General features: G+C 44.9%; 1 protein-coding gene across 1 annotated transcript; it reads left to right on the top strand.

Moving 5' to 3' along the window:
* The first annotated feature begins 9,020 nt into the window (after positions 1-9,020).
* On the top strand, positions 9,021-15,572 carry LOC125536718 (vacuolar ATP synthase subunit H family protein). Its single transcript, XM_048699957.2, has 12 exons — positions 9,021-9,167; positions 9,357-9,426; positions 10,332-10,457; positions 11,041-11,143; positions 11,226-11,298; positions 12,008-12,073; positions 12,151-12,268; positions 12,376-12,537; positions 12,855-12,980; positions 13,074-13,199; positions 14,145-14,324; positions 15,022-15,572. The coding sequence occupies exons 2-12, from the start codon at positions 9,397-9,399 to the stop codon at positions 15,268-15,270; spliced, it is 1,359 nt and encodes a 452-aa protein (XP_048555914.1). The 5' UTR covers positions 9,021-9,167; positions 9,357-9,396; the 3' UTR covers positions 15,271-15,572.

Below are 15,572 nucleotides of genomic sequence, written 5' to 3'. Positions count from 1 at the left end.
CCAAAACAGGCCTTTAGTACCGGTTGGTGGCTCCAACCTGTACTAAAGGTGTCCCCTATATAAGAAACACTTCGAAAATTTTCAGTTTCTCATCTCCCACTTCTCTCTGCCGCCGCCCCGTCCCGCGCCGTCGCCGCCCCCGTCGCGCCGTCCCCGTCGACTCCGCGACGCCCCCGTCCTTGTCGCGTCGTCCCCGTCGACTCCGCGACACCCCCGTCGCCGTCCCGGTCGCCGATCCCCTCGCTTCGCCGTCGCCGTCGCCTTTGGATCGACCTCGCCCTCGCCCTCGCCGTCGCCTCGACCTTGCCCGCGCGCGCTGTGAGCCCCTCCCCCGGCCCCTCTCCTCCCTCCAATCGATCGTAGCACACACCGGCGCCGGCGCCAGCGCCGACCGTAGCGCACACACACGCGCGCGCGCACACACACACTACATGCACACACACACACACACACACTACACACACACTAGACGCGCACACACACAATTTTTCTGTTTTTAGCTTTTAGTTTTTTCTGTTTTTCTATTTTTCATACAAAGTTTTAGATGAATTAATTGATTAGATTAGATTAATGTCAAATAGTATGTAGAAATGTTAGTTATAATATATATAATGTCAAATGTTATAGAAATGTTAGTTATATAGAAATGTTAGAAATTTTGGAAATGTTAGTTTTAGCTAGCTAGATGAATTAGATTAATTTCAAATTGTTAGACGATGATCGATGTTTTTTAGTTTCTTATATTTTTAGTTATAAAATTTAGAATTTGCATATATGAAATCATCACAATCCATCATTTAAAAAATGTTACTTTACTTTTGCGGCATATAGTATTTTGTTGTCGACGATGCCCGGCCTGCATCCTCACCGTCGACACGTCCGCGACGACGTCCTGCTTCAGAGGACCCATGTCCGGGACTGGGCTCCGCCGGGCTGGCACTGGGAGGTGCTACCTTCAGGGGCGCGACGCTTGGTGAGGAACCCGGCCCCGGGTCCCGTCGTCGACCCTCATCTCCTTTGGTGGCATTCACGTGGGCCACTTTCGGTGCGGAGGGAGCTGGCCCCGCCGGAGGTGGTACGTGGCCGTGTCAGGGAGGAGGGCGAGCACGTCCATCGCTACATGGCTGCTATGGACGTCAGGTTCTCCAACACCTGGCAGGTTCTTTGGGGAGATCACCCGAGCTATGATCCAGTGATGGTTCCTTCTCTTTGGGTGTCCACTGCCCGCACCTCAGGAACCGCGAGTGGCCTAGATTACTCTGTACTATTCGATCTTTATTAGCTTTCTAGCTAGCTAGTGATGTATTCAATATTATATCTATTATTCAAGATGATGTATTCGAGATTATATCTATTATTCGAGACGATGTATTCGAGATTATATCTATCATTCGAGATTATACTAAATTGTTTTATATTTCTTTTGGCATAGTTAAATAAAAGCTATGGCGGACAATACCGACAGAGAGAGAGAACAGACCATGCTCGATATCATACGCGGGCCAGATGATGATCAGAATGAAGAAGATTTTGACGGCTCCGAATTTCTAAACAACACCGGAGAGGGTGATATGATATTCGATCGCGACGACCGAGAAGATGAAGTCATGAACTACGACGAAGAACATGTTGATCCTGAAACAACAAACACCGGCGAGGTATATATATTTATATAAGCAGGAATCTGGTGATCATCGCATGTTTTAAATGAGTTGAAGATATATTAACGAATCGATCTTTCTTCTTTCAGCCATCTGGATCGAGCAAATCTTCAGGCAAAAGGACGAAACGAGGCCCGAACAAAAAGTTGAAGGAGGGCGTAAAGTACAATATCGAGGCAATCAGACCTAATGGCGAACCATTAGCGCCTAAGAAGATTGCGGACAAGTTCGTTCGTCAGTGCGGAGTTATTGTGAAGGACCAAATCCCGATCTCCCTTCAAGAATGGAGAAAGCCAGCAAATCCACGTCCAGATGTTACTTTTGTCGACGAGAAGCAAAAAAATCTGCTTTGGGATACTCTCATGGAACATTTCACCTTACCAGATAATTTCACAGAAGCAGACGTGCCGAAAGTCAAGGACGCTGCTTTTAGGAAGATGGCGGTTGCATTCAAGAACCACAAGAGAATGACGTGGGAGAAGTACGTCAAGGGAGGAAGGAAGACTCCAGTATTCGAGGGGATACTAGAGAATCAAAGTGCTCATTGGGACGATTTCGTGAAATTCAAGGATTCAGAATTAGCAAAGGAACGGTCGAGAATAAACAAGAAGAATGCCGAAAAAAAAGGATAAGTTCCATAAGCTGGGGCCAGGTGGCTACGCGGTGGCAATGCCTAAGTGGGATAAGTCTGAGAAAGAGATGGAGGATGCAGGTGTCACTCCAGTTAGTAAGAGCTGGCCCCCCAGGTGCAGGACTTGGTTCTATGCGCATGGGGGGGAGTTGGACCCGAAGACAGGCAATGTTTCGACGAAGGCATGTCTGAACGGAGCCGACGATGCGCTACTTGTTGCAATAGAAGAGGCTCGATCGGGGGTGTTCCAGCCCAACAGAGAGAACGACGAGCTTACGCGTGCCCTGGGAAATCCTGAACACCCGGGAAGAACACGAGGCAAGGGCGCTATTCCATGGTATGAGGGGTTTTCGGACTGGAACGCCGACTGCAGAACCCGTGCGAGAAAGAAGATTGCGGAGGAGAAGAAGAGGAAGATGGAGGAGGAGCAAAGGAAGCTCGACTATGAACGCCTTCAAGGCCTAGAAGCAAGTCAAGCGGAATTGGCAGCTAAATTCCAGCGGCAGCAGGAGCAGATCGACTCACTTAGCCAGCAAAGGGGGTCTCAGCAGCTGCAGCAGCTAGCGGATGATCCAGCATTGGATACCACCGCCCCATCCATGCCGAGAAGCAGCGTGGGTTCCGCCCCGGGCGACGCAGTAGTGCTGGATAGATACCCCGTGGATGACATCACGGAGAACACTAACTGCGAGCTACACTTCAAAATGAAGAACATATCCATGAAGGTGGCAGACGCCGTTGCTTTTTCAAATTCCCCCGAGGCAACCTTCCATTGCAACCCGATTCCAGCAGGCTATGCTCGTGTCTTGGTTGATGAGGTGGTGGACCAATATTCGGGGCTAGAGATTGACATTCCTGGAGGTGATGAGGAGCACACACTCGGAGATGCCAAACATCGTATCATCCTATGGAGAAAGGATTGCATCATTTTTCGAAGGCCACCGACACCGCGTCACCCGACTCCTCGTCGAAGTCCGCCACCGAGTCAGCAGACTCCCGCTCCTCCAAGTCCACCAACGCGTGAGGCCACTCCTTCTCCTCCAAGTCCGGCAAAGTGTCAAGCCACTCCTCCTCCAAGTCCGACACAGCGTCAGACGTCCACTCCTCCTCCAAGTCCGGCACAACCTCAGGCCACTCCTCCTCCAAGTCCGGCACAGCTTCAGGCCACTCCTCCTCGTCCAACTCAGCCCCGTCAGCCGTCTCCGCCGCCTCAGCAATCGTAGAAGAGACACCCCGCAGCTATGGTGCGTAGCGGTACCAGTCGAGGTCATAGTACAGGAAGTACAGGCGGAGGCAAGCGATATAAATATGGTCCAAACCTCACTACTCCTCTTCCTGTGAGGGCTTACGACAGGACCGAGGAGCAAACCAATGCCATAGTGCGGGCAGAAGTCGACGCCCATTTTGGACCGAAACCGCCACCGCCGCCAAGGGAGAAAGTGCCTGTGGAAGTAGTTGACCACTTCATTCGTATGGCTCAACCACCAGCTCCTAAGGCTGTTGACACAGACTATGAGCGCCACATCAGGAAGTTACATTGACAACGTCTACAGAAGGAGGCGAGCTCGAGCTCGAGCAAACAACAAGCAGCTGTCGAAAAATGCGGGAAAACCGTTGCCCAGCTGGGAGAACAGGCGGCGCAATCGACCCCCCCGCTTGTTGTGCCGACAACACGTGACAGTACGCGCGCCCAATATTATTGTGGCCAAACAGTTTACGTTCCCGAGGTAGGCGATGTGGTAATAACCCAGGAGCATATAATGCAGGCTGAAGAACTCAAGATCACTGTTGGACAACTCCTCGAGATCGAGGACATGCCTGTGATTACAGAGGAGGAAATAAAACGGAAATATGTCCGGGGCCAACCTTTGGTCAAGCCAGAAGATGTCAAGAAGCTCCCAACGAGAATGTATGAATTGCATCAATGGTACATGGACATTACCAAGAGATCCGATCGAGAGTCCCTCATGGTGTATGTCAAGAAGGATCATTACTACCATGAGAAAGCTGTGGCCGTTGAGTATTCTGAACTGTTTCAGTTATACAATCAAGACGCACTCGACAAATCTATCATCAGTTGCTATTGTCTGTAAGTGATTTCTTTCTGTAATTTAAGTCTCAAGCTAGCTGTAGTGATCCTTTTGATCAATCATTACCTGTAATTATCCTCACTATATTCTTTTCTGTGGTATTATGCAGGATGAAGATGTATGAAATGAGAAAAGGTGGACGCTATGGCATTGGGTTCATTGACCCAAACACCGTTAATCAATACACATGGAAAATGAGCAAGTATTATGAAAAGCAGGTAGAGGACAGCATGCTAGAGTTCTTGAAGCGCCTCAAATACAATGAAGATATACTACTTCCTTACAACTTCGAGTGAGTCACACTTTCTTGTACTATAAATTCTCTGTTTTTGCCTACTAGCTAGCTACATGTTTTTGCTTACATATGCCCGCTTAATTAAGACATGCAAATGTGTGTGCATGCAGATTTCACTGGATCTTGTGTATCATTAAAGTTGACGCCGGAATAGTTGAAATACTGGACTCGCTACTCAAAGCAAATAGTGACTACAACATCTTGTATGGGATAGTCAACAGGTAATTTCAATCATTATTAACTATATATCTCGGTCTATTTAGTTCGTCATTTCATGATATGAACTATTTAATAACCCTTTTATTCATTTTCTTTGTCGGCGGGCAGGGCTTGGGCAAGGTTCATCAGCGTCACGGAAGGCGAATGGAAACCACAGCTGAAATGGTTTCGATCCAAGGTAAGTAATTAAGTAGTACTAGCTAGCTAGCTGCCATCTCTTTAATTATCATGCTTGATTAATTATTATCTGATCAAATTAAATTCCATTCTCGTAATAAAGGCCCTGAAGCAGGCGCAGGGGACTAATCTGTGTGCATACTGCGTTTGCGAGAACATTCGCATGATGGCGTCCGAAAGGAGCAGATCTCAAAGACAGGAATGGGTACGCTTGTCAGAACACTATTCACAATTTTTACACCATTATCGATATCTAGTCACACAACTAATACACATGCATATTGATCTCCTTCTTAACAGTTCAAAGAGGTGCGGGACAAGCTCCTAGAAACGGAGCGCGTAGAAGCACTTCAAGAGGAAATAGCGGGATTTTTGCTCGACCAGGTCATAAATCCGAAGGGAGAATACTATTACCCGCTACCGCCCCCATCGAACATGTCATGAACCACTTCCAATTGTCATCGTGCTTCGAAGGCACCAATTAGGCTAATGCCACTGGCTCCGAAGGCAACATGCATATGTAGGAGAAATTGTATATAGCTATACATGTGTGTATGTGTAAATTAATATGGTGGTTTGTGAGACATTGATGATATATATATATATGATTGGTTATACTAGAAATTCTATTTATATATATATATGCATAACGTGTACAATGTGTAGTACCGTAAAATACCAGCAAACGAAAAAGAATTAAAATGGAAAACACAAAATTAAATGAAAAAGAAATCATAAAACCAAAAATCCCCCAAACATTTTAGTACCGGTTGGTGTTACCAACCGGTACTAAAGGGCTCCCGGCCCCCGGAGCTGACTCGTGCCATGTGGTTGCCGTTTAGCACCGGTTCGTGCTGAACCGGTACTAAAGGGGAGGCCTTTAGTGCCGAAATGTTAGTGCCGGTTCCGAAACCGGCACTAAAGGGCCTTACGAACCGGTGCTATTGCCCTGTTCTGCACTAGTGACAAATTATGTTGTGAGATGCAAGCTTTATTGTCATTCAATATTCTTGATTATCTATATATTTTAGATATTGTCACTTTGATATCTTGATGAAACTTCTAGCCTCGCCAAAAAAGTAGTACTTCTATTTGTTGAACAACTTCAAATTAGGATCTGTTCTATTGGGGCGGCGCAACTTTGCTTCGGCCGGCAGGGAGAAGAAGGGGAGGCGTGGCGCGGCTTTGCTTCGCCGACGGTGAAGAAGAAAGGGGCGGCTTTAAGGGGTCAGCTTTAAGAGGAAAAATTATTTAAGGGCGCCCGCAAAGATCTCTAGCAATATCATAAAAAATATTAGCATCTCTAGCAGACCCCTTAAAGCCACGACCCTTAAACCACGGATAAGGGCCGATAAAAAACACGATTTAAAGGCTGAAATTGGATGCCCCCGAATAGAGCCCGCAAACCTAAGCGATAAAAGAGAATATCCCCCAGTTTTCGGCCCTCAAACCGTAAAACCAAAAATGCAATTGACCGCGATTTTGACAATAAAACACGACATGGCCGCCTTGGACGACAACGTTGCCATACCACTTGCGGGGTGGCGCGATGGAGCCTTTGATAGAGGCAAAGGTGTCCCATCTTTTGATGAGATGGTGGGTATCATTTTGGAGGAAGTCGACTTTGACGATCCGACTACAAACGTGTGAGGACGTCGCGCCTTAGCAATCGCTAAACCAACTCTGAGAGGTTATTGACCACGCCGGAGCACGATCAACCTGACCACGAAGGACTGTTTCCTGCAGGCAAATAAAGAACAAGCAAGAAACTAAGATTGCAATCTGGATATTTCAAATATAAGAGGAAAGCTTTATTAATGAAGGTGGGGTTCTGTGACGCCTTTGTCTGGTCGTTGAACACAAATGAAGTACGCGAAGTTGCAACTATGACGAACTTTAATCTAAACAAAACCCAAAGTCTAAACGACGCCCTAAGGGCTGTATATATGGAGGAAGAGGGGGGATTTCATGGCCCTTGGAGGAGGGGTCCGAAACCAACCCTAACTCTTGTTTCCCCACACATACAGACTCTAAAAACAACCTATACTTAAGTATTTCAAAAATACATGGGCCTGGCCCAAAAATAAGGTGACGTAGCACCTAGAATAGCCTCTAGACGAAATTTATGAAGTGTCATCTTGTATATTTCGTCCAAGTCTTCATGCACTCCTTATGGTGGCTTCAAAGTCTTGAAATCATCACTTGTAACTCCGTTCTTGATCTCCTTGCGCATGCCATCATCTCCATGCTTGGTCTTGCTCCAGTGTTTATCCCTCTTATTCATGCCAGGCCCTTCATTTGTAAGCAAAAAAAATGTATCCAATTTAGGCATCATCATATTCTCATGAACATTAGAATCATTACCAAGAAACGAAGTACCTGATAATTTAATTGGCGTGCGCGAGCTCTAATAATTGGTCCAGTATGTATAGCAGTAGGGGCTGTGGGTGTAACAATGGTATTGATGTCATCATCAGCCTTGAACGACGCCGGGCGCCACGTGGCCGAGGACGAGATCTGCCGGACGGGTTGGCGTGTGGATGACACCCACGATGATGGGCGACGACTGGGAGGCTTCCATGGCGGCGATACGAAGCCAGGGAAGGTGCTCCGGAGTGGGCAGGGGGAGGTCACTGGCGGCGGAGGGAAGGGGAAGCGAGAACTGCCGCGCGGAAATGTCCCTCCCGCCAAATCTCACCGCCGATAGGGGTCAAGCTCCGGTCGGCCTCCTACCCCGTGTATCTAAAGGTTGAGGGCGAAGATTTGCCGTGCCCCACAATTTTTTACAGGTCGCGGGCCGATACAGTTTCTGATCAGGTCACTTTTTTTGCCCAAAACCATAAACGAGCGGTTATTTGGCGGGTCGGCGCGTTTTAAGGGGTCTGCTAGAGATGCTCTACTAGCATATCCAATAAAAGATGCAATTTTGGAAATGTAAAAATTTACATCTCCAAAAACTACTTTTTGCATCTCCAAAAAAGGGCCAGCTCCAATAGATGATGCAAAATGGAGATGTAAAAGTGCAAATCCAATAGATGAGGCAAAATGGAGATGTAAAAACTAGTGGGCGACGGCTGAATCGGGGTGGTGGCAGTGGGAACAGTAGCGGCGCAACGTGATTCGGTGCGGCGACGAAGAAGCGTCGAAGGGGCGGCGGTGGTGGCGACTCGGTGCGGCGGCGTCGCAAATCAGGGGTGCGAAGCAACGACGATTTGAGGCGGAGAGAGGAGGAGGAACGACATAGGGGTGGCGACGAAGGTGAAGGAGGGCCTCTTTGTCCGAAGGAGGAAGCCACGGCTGCCGGCGACAGCCAATTGCCCGCCGCAGCCGCGTTTGGCTTCGAAATTTTGGGCGGCCGAAGTTGGTTCGCCGCCGGGTTGCGCCCCCGCGCCATCTATCGCTTCACACCTCCATCGCGTTGCTTGGCAGCCCGCTGCTTCTTCGCAGGTAGCTCTGGCGCAAACGGCGACCGATTGAGGTGGGGTAAATCCAGGGCGACGACATGGAGGCGGAGGCCAAATTGGGGACTGTGGTTGCGCCGACGGCAACTGCCGCGAGGTGCGTCGGACTAGCTGCGCGGCGGGGTCATCGGCGTCGACCATGTCGGCGGTCGCGCGGAAGCAAAATGAAGGCAGTTAGGCGGTTGGCGCGCGACCATCGTTTTTACATCTCCAAATGAAGATGCAAATTTGCACTCCGAAGTGTTATAGCTCGAAGATGTAATTTTTTTACATCTACATCATCTATTGGAGAGGGGGTTTTGACCTTGAAGATGCAAAAGTTATTTATTTTTGCATTTACATCGTCTGATGCTCTAAGCCTTCGGAGCAGCTGATATTTTGCCAAAGTTAACTATACCACCGTTGAGCGCTTGAAGATGCGCGCCAAGGGATGCATGTGAAGCCGACCACGACACCTCCTCCACGTGGCCAAGTATGCAACGTGGGTCCCACCTCGTTAAGGACTCGGCCACTCGTCTCCCTCCCTAATCTTCTCTCCCTCCCTCGTGTCTCTCTCAGATCTCTTCCCCCCCATCGTCCCCAACCTACCTCCTCCCCGTCCTGATCCCTCCTCCGCTCGCCCATCGGCGCCAGGTGAGCCAGAAATCCGCGATCCCGCGCTAGGTTATTTTGCCCGTCCGCCCGAATCTCCTGCCCTCGCCGGTTGATCCGCGCGGGGCCTGGTGTCTTCGTAGCTGCGGTGGTTCCGTCGCTTCGATCGGATCCTGTGCCGCGGGGGCGATTCCGATCTGATCCGTGACTCGGATGATTCTGATTTTGCAGGCGTGGGCGCTCTCAGGTGGGTGGAGCTTGACCAGCCGGGATGGATCGCGCCGAGCTCACCACCGAGCAGGTCAGTTGATGCATTGGGATATGCCTCCCCTGATTTAGTTTTGCCGGTCCCGAGTGTGCATTGAAACTTGCGCTGCTAGCTTTGGGCTGTCGAGATTTTAAGATGTGCTGGTGGCGCACATTACCTGGGTGCGACGTCTCAAGGAAATAGGACTATTTTTTTATTTGTTTGTGATTCAACAGTGCAAAGGGCTGCCGAATTCGAGCGAGAATAGATGCTTTTGTAATGTTGTTTGGAAGTGAGCAGATGTTTCATGGGCCTTCTTCATTTTTGGAATTGAGTGGAGCAAGCGGTTGGAGAATTTGAATAAAACTAGACTATGTCGTTTGCTACTCCGAAGTAGTTAAAAGGTAGATTCTGTCGTATTGGGACTCCAAAGTAGTGCAGATTTTCATCTGCATGCAAGATTTTGTGTTGCAACTTTGGTTGGCATTTGTGTGGTCATTTCATTGTGCTACTCTAGGATGCAGTCAATTGACCTGGTACTGTCCAGACTTCAGTTATCTCCGTGGGTTTCTTGTTAGTTAGACATGCCCTGTTTCTGTGTGATAATTTAAGGTATAACCATTTATTGTTCTGTCAAAAGCATGAACAACTGATTGTATGAGGGGCAATTTACGGGCAGACCCATAATACCTGCCGCTGCTCCTTGTTAACTAGGATTGGTTTTTCATGAACTATTTGCAAGCGTTAGTGCTCTTTCAGTTGGATCACGTCTGTTAAGTGTATGTGAGGATGGTACCTGAATGCATGACGATGTCACCCTCTGTAAGTGTAGGTATCTAGAAATAGGAGGGCAGTGCGCAAATAGAATGCATGCATGATTTGCTTCTGTCTGAACTTGACAACATCAAGGGGAGATTTTTAAGCTGCGTTATTTATCTGATTCTTGTTTGTATTTCAAGGTTCTCAAGCGGGACATTCCATGGGAGACATATATGTCAACTAAGCTGATCACTTCGACATGCCTTCAGCTTTTAAGGCGTTATGATCACAAACCAGAAAGTCAGAGAGGTCCGTTGCTTGATGAGGTTAGTAGTAGCATTATCATCTTAAATTATTTTTTCCTGTGGGTAAATAGCTTAGGAAAACACAATTGCATAACTGTATTTTGTTTGCCATCTTAGGGCCCCTTTGAGTCGCAGTATTTCTAAAATGCCAGAATAGGAAAAATGTAGGATTGGAATGTCATGCCATCTTGAGTACTACAGGATTTGATAGTTATTTGATTGTGTATAGGAAAAACAATTGGATTCTTTCCAAGAGGTTGGAATGGATGCAAATTTTCTTATGAAACCTGGTACAAATGAATCATATCATATGGAAAAATTTCTATGGTTTAAAATTCTATGAATTAGACAACCTATATAGGAAAATTTCCTCATTGTAGGATTTAGTCTGCTAAGTGCGGTAGGTTCACTTTTAAACAGACTTGTATTTTTTTCTCCTTCAAGAGAATCCCGAGCCATAACTGTCTACAAATACATCCTATTTGTCTTTGCAGTTTGCACTGATCCTTGCCAACTTTTCACTTCTATTTGACTAAATCCATATAATTTGATTTTTTAATTAATTTTCTAATAAAGTTTTTCGGGAAATTTCTATGTTTTATAGGATGGGCCATCGTATGTTCGTGTTTTTTTGAATATTTTGCGAAGCATCTCCAAGGAAGAGACTGTGGAATATGTGCTTGCCCTCATTGATGAGATGCTTGCAGGTCCTCAACGACTCATCTACTAGAATAAACCTTTTGTGTTAGTATTATAGACATAGTGTTAAACCATTGCCTTTATTTTCAGCGAATCCTAAACGAGCAGCACTGTTCTACGACAACTCTCTCTCTGATGAAGACATTTACGATCCTTTCCTAAGGCAAGTATTAATTGATTTGATACTTTTTTAGTCCGTGTGCCTTTTTGTCATCTTAAAATCCGCACATCTCATTCACTGCGCAAATAGATCAACATAGGCTGCAATAGGTTGATTGTGCATGAATTCCTGTTCAAAAGCCATTTGGTGGATGGCCAACCCATGGGGACAGAACACCTTTTACCTCTCATGGTCTGCGAGTGGAATAGTGTTATAAAACCCGATTTTTCCTTCCACATCCTACCAATGTCAACCAGTTTTGGAATGAATTGGTCTTAGGATGGTTATAATCCACTCTACTAGGTTGCTTTCCACTCAGGTTGATAAGGGTATTCTGTAAACCAAAGGGGTCTTTAGTTCTCACTGTCATTATCAACATTTGATGTATATACTGGGAGGCTGCAAATATATTTTCTTGGATATTTCATGGATGCCATCCAAAATGGTGTGACTTAATAATTGGTCTTTAAACCAAACTGTTTTCCCCTTCGAGACTTCATAGCTCTTAATTTCTTATTATTCAGTATCCCACCATCCAATCCCTTCAACTAAACTTTGATAATGAGCCAGCCCATGGGCCAGCCACTCTACCTTGCACCATCTCAACTGGGATGAGCTGAGCACATACTACCTTTTGTTGCCAGTTTTTTTCCTTTTTATTAGTCCATTCTCTGGCTGTCATATTTAGCTCACAAAAAATACTGTTTTCCAGGTTGCTCTTGAAAGGTAACTGGTTCGTACAGGAGAAGAGCTGTAAGATATTAACTCACTTAATAAGGTACATTCTCTTTAATTTCAAATGATTGTATTGTGGTTCTCCTTGTTCTGGACAATCTAACTTCACTATGATTGTAGTGCGAGACCTAAGCTTCAGAACGGCATGGTTCCAAATGGAGAGGCTTCAAATTCAAAGAGCAAGCTTACATCAATTCATGATGTGTTAAAGGGCTTGGTTGATTGGCTCTGTTCTCAGGTCAAAACTTGTGAAATGGCCTTTTAGTTTATTATTGCTTTGTATCTAATTGTGCTATGAAGCTAGTGTTCAGGAGCTCTAAACTTTGAGAATGGTGTTCTTTGCAGCTCAGGAGCCCCACCCATCCAAACTGTTCTATTCCTACTGCTACCCATTGTCTTGCCACTTTGCTGAAGGAGACATATGTTCGAACCTTATTTGTTCAGGCAGATGGTGTAAAACTGCTCATTCCTTTAATATCTCCAGCCTCAACACAACAGTCAATTCAGGTATTGCCGAGTCCCTTAATTATATAGAAGGTTAAAATATGCAAATTGTTCTATTTAAAGAACATAATTTCAACTTTCTGTACTCAAATTGCTTATGCGGTTCCCTTTAGATTTATTGGATGCATGCATGTCACTGTTCCACATTTTAACATCAATTGACTAATTTAATTAACGGGGCAATCATCATTAGGATGAGATGATCATTTATCAATTTACTCTAAGCAGCTCAGTTTTATGTAATTATAACTTTTTCATCTTCTCTAAATTGTGAACTAATTTGCTAATCTACTCTTCGCCCCTTGTTGCATCTTATGCAGCTCCTCTATGAAACTTGCCTTTGTATCTGGCTTTTATCCTTCTATGATGCAGCCGTTGATTATTTGTCCACTACAAGGGTTATGCCAAGACTTTTAGATGTTGTCAAAGGCTCTACTAAAGAGAAGGTGAGCCTTGAACTTTTCATGTTCTAATATGCTATAAATTTCTTTCATATCAGAAATACTAACATAATGTTATTTTATTTTCTGTTTTTTAAGGTTGTCAGAGTTGTTGTGATGTCCTTCCGCAATTTGTTGGCAAAGGGTGCATTTGCTGCCCAAATGATTGATCTTGGGTTGCCGCATATAGTACAGAATTTGAAAGCTCAAGCATGGAGTGATGAGGTGAGGATATTAAAAACCTTTACATTTTCAAGCATTTACTAGAAGATTGAAAGGCTGAAACCTTGTTTAAAGCATTTTTTTTTCTGTTGCTGGTATATAAGTTCGTAAGAATGAATGATCTGAGATAGATTCCCTTCTAGAAGTCCAGTGAAGTAAAATGATCTCCTTTTGGTTTCCTTCATGTTTTCAGGAACAGACTTGTATTTATTACTGTTTACTTGAAATAAACACTGTCATTCTAGAAGAAGAGCACTATATTTAGTTTATTTATTTTTTTCAGTTAAAATTTCTGTGTTCTTGTCCAAACTCCTCATGACAACTATGTTAATTTGATGTATTCATTTGCCCTTTAGCTCACATTGACAAGCATACACATGAATATCCGGTGGAAACCAAGTTAAGGTGGGAACCGGTGAAAACCACGTGGAACCTATGTTTTGAAGTTTCGAAGAAGTCTGAAAAATATATAGTATGTCAAAGAGATGGTTTTCTGTAGACACGTAAAATTCCAAGTTCAAACACATCCATTTACGGCGCATGAAAATAATAATTCAGCAATGAATAGCGCCAACCAGTGATTCATTGCTGGATTTGTTTTTTTCATACCTCGTAACGAATTTGTGTCTGAACTTGGAATTTCACATGCTAATAGAACATCACCCTTAACATACTATATTGTTTTGAGAATTTTTGAAAACTTTCAAACATGGTTTCTACTGAATATTCTCTCTGCCTGTACTATACAGGCATACCCTAGTACTCCCTCCGTCCCATATTAGTTGTCGCTCAAACGGACGTATAGTATTATATGGTGCGATGTACCATGATTGTAGGATCAGAGTTTTGTTGTATCTGCAAAAATGCTGTGGAATTCTTTAGTTGTGTATTCAGTTGAGTCTGTGTTATTACCTCTTTGAACTGACATTATCCTACCTGTGCAACCAGGATTTGTTAGATGCACTGAATCAACTGGAAGTGGGTCTCAAAGAGAACCTTAAGAGGTTGAGCTCATTTGATAAGTACAAACAGCAAGTGCTTCTTGGCCATCTTGATTGGTCTCCAATGCACAAAGACCCAAATTTCTGGCGAGAAAATATCACCAACTTTGAGGAAAATGATTTCCAGGTATGTCATGTCCTTTTTTGAATGAAAATATAAAGAAGAATATCTCGTGGAACCACATGCAAAACTGCCCCCCCCCCCTCCCCCCTGATTGCATTTCAGGAGCTGTTTGCTTGTATAATCCTTTTTTGTGCCCGGAAAATGTTCGTATAATCCAAAGTGGCCTATTTTAAATTTGGTCCGGTTCTCCTACACTGAGGCTAATTTTGCAGTTGCTCAACTGTGCAGTGCTGAATTTATCTGTTGTGGAAAATAGTCTCAAAAGCAGCAAACAGTTGGTTAGCCAAATGAAAAAGGAGGCCCGCTGAAAAACCTGGAACATATCATAATCCACCTTAATGCCGCGGCCTGAGTCTCTTGGACTGCTTTTATCAGTTCCAGTGCAGCATGTTAAGATACTAGTGCGTGAAACACTCTAGGTCGTGTCTTCACACCTGGTTGCACCCATCTTGTTCTAGTATCCTATTAAATTTATGTTAGGCAAAATACCGTAGAACGATTGTTCAACGGTTCCAGGGTCAAAAAACTTTTTGTTGGGCATGCATATTGCATACACAGTTTTGTTAATGACATCCAATATGACTATTTTCGATGTTTGAGTTGGTGCCGATCAGGCGATCAAGATTTGCCTAATATATTATTCAAAGTGAAATGTTATTTTTCTGTACCTTTTTGTGGAGTGACACCTTCAATGTTGCAGATCCTACGTGTCCTTATGACAGTCATTGACACATCAACCGACACCACTGCTCTTGCGGTTGCCTGCTATGACCTCTCACAGTTCCTTCAGTACCACCCTTCTGGCCGCTTAGTGGTGGCAGACCTCAAGGCGAAGGACCGAGTCATGAAACTCATGAACCACGACAATGCCGAAGTTAGGAAGAACTCCCTGCTCTGTGTGCAGAGGCTCTTCCTCGGCGCCAAGTATGCTAGCTTCCTGCAGGTGTAAGACCAAGAAGTTTTGTATTTATATGAAGTGTTAGATCCACCGAACCCCATGCCATTTTTTCAGAATGGCGAAACAGCGATTGAGAATGTAAGACCTCTGAAATTTCTTGTCCAGTATATCTTGCTGTTATTTGATTTAATTAATGGACTGATGTATAATAAATAATCTCAGCTATGGCTTGCTCGATGTAATAAAATGTCCATGGGCAGTATTTCTCTCCTCTGAATAGTGCTGTCCGAGGAAAGAAAGTAAACACGATTTATGTAAATGTATACATTTTTTATGGGGACTGATTCGCAGCT

Source organism: Triticum urartu, chromosome 2A (assembly GCF_056163025.1).
Source record: "Triticum urartu cultivar PI428250 chromosome 2A, HENAU_Tu73, whole genome shotgun sequence".
Taxonomy (NCBI): domain Eukaryota; kingdom Viridiplantae; phylum Streptophyta; class Magnoliopsida; order Poales; family Poaceae; genus Triticum; species Triticum urartu.
Note: the sequence above shows the minus strand (reverse complement) of the source record. Positions and strands in the feature narration are given on the sequence as shown.

Coding starts and splice junctions, on each gene's coding strand:
- LOC125536718 (XM_048699957.2), top strand. CDS start 9,397: ATGGATCGCGCCGAGCTCACCACCGAGCAG. Junction 10,458..11,040: donor GAGGTCCGTTGCTTGATGAG/GTTAGTAGTAGC, acceptor TATGTTTTATAG/GATGGGCCATCGTATGTTCG. Junction 14,325..15,021: donor TTGAGGAAAATGATTTCCAG/GTATGTCATGTC, acceptor TCAATGTTGCAG/ATCCTACGTGTCCTTATGAC.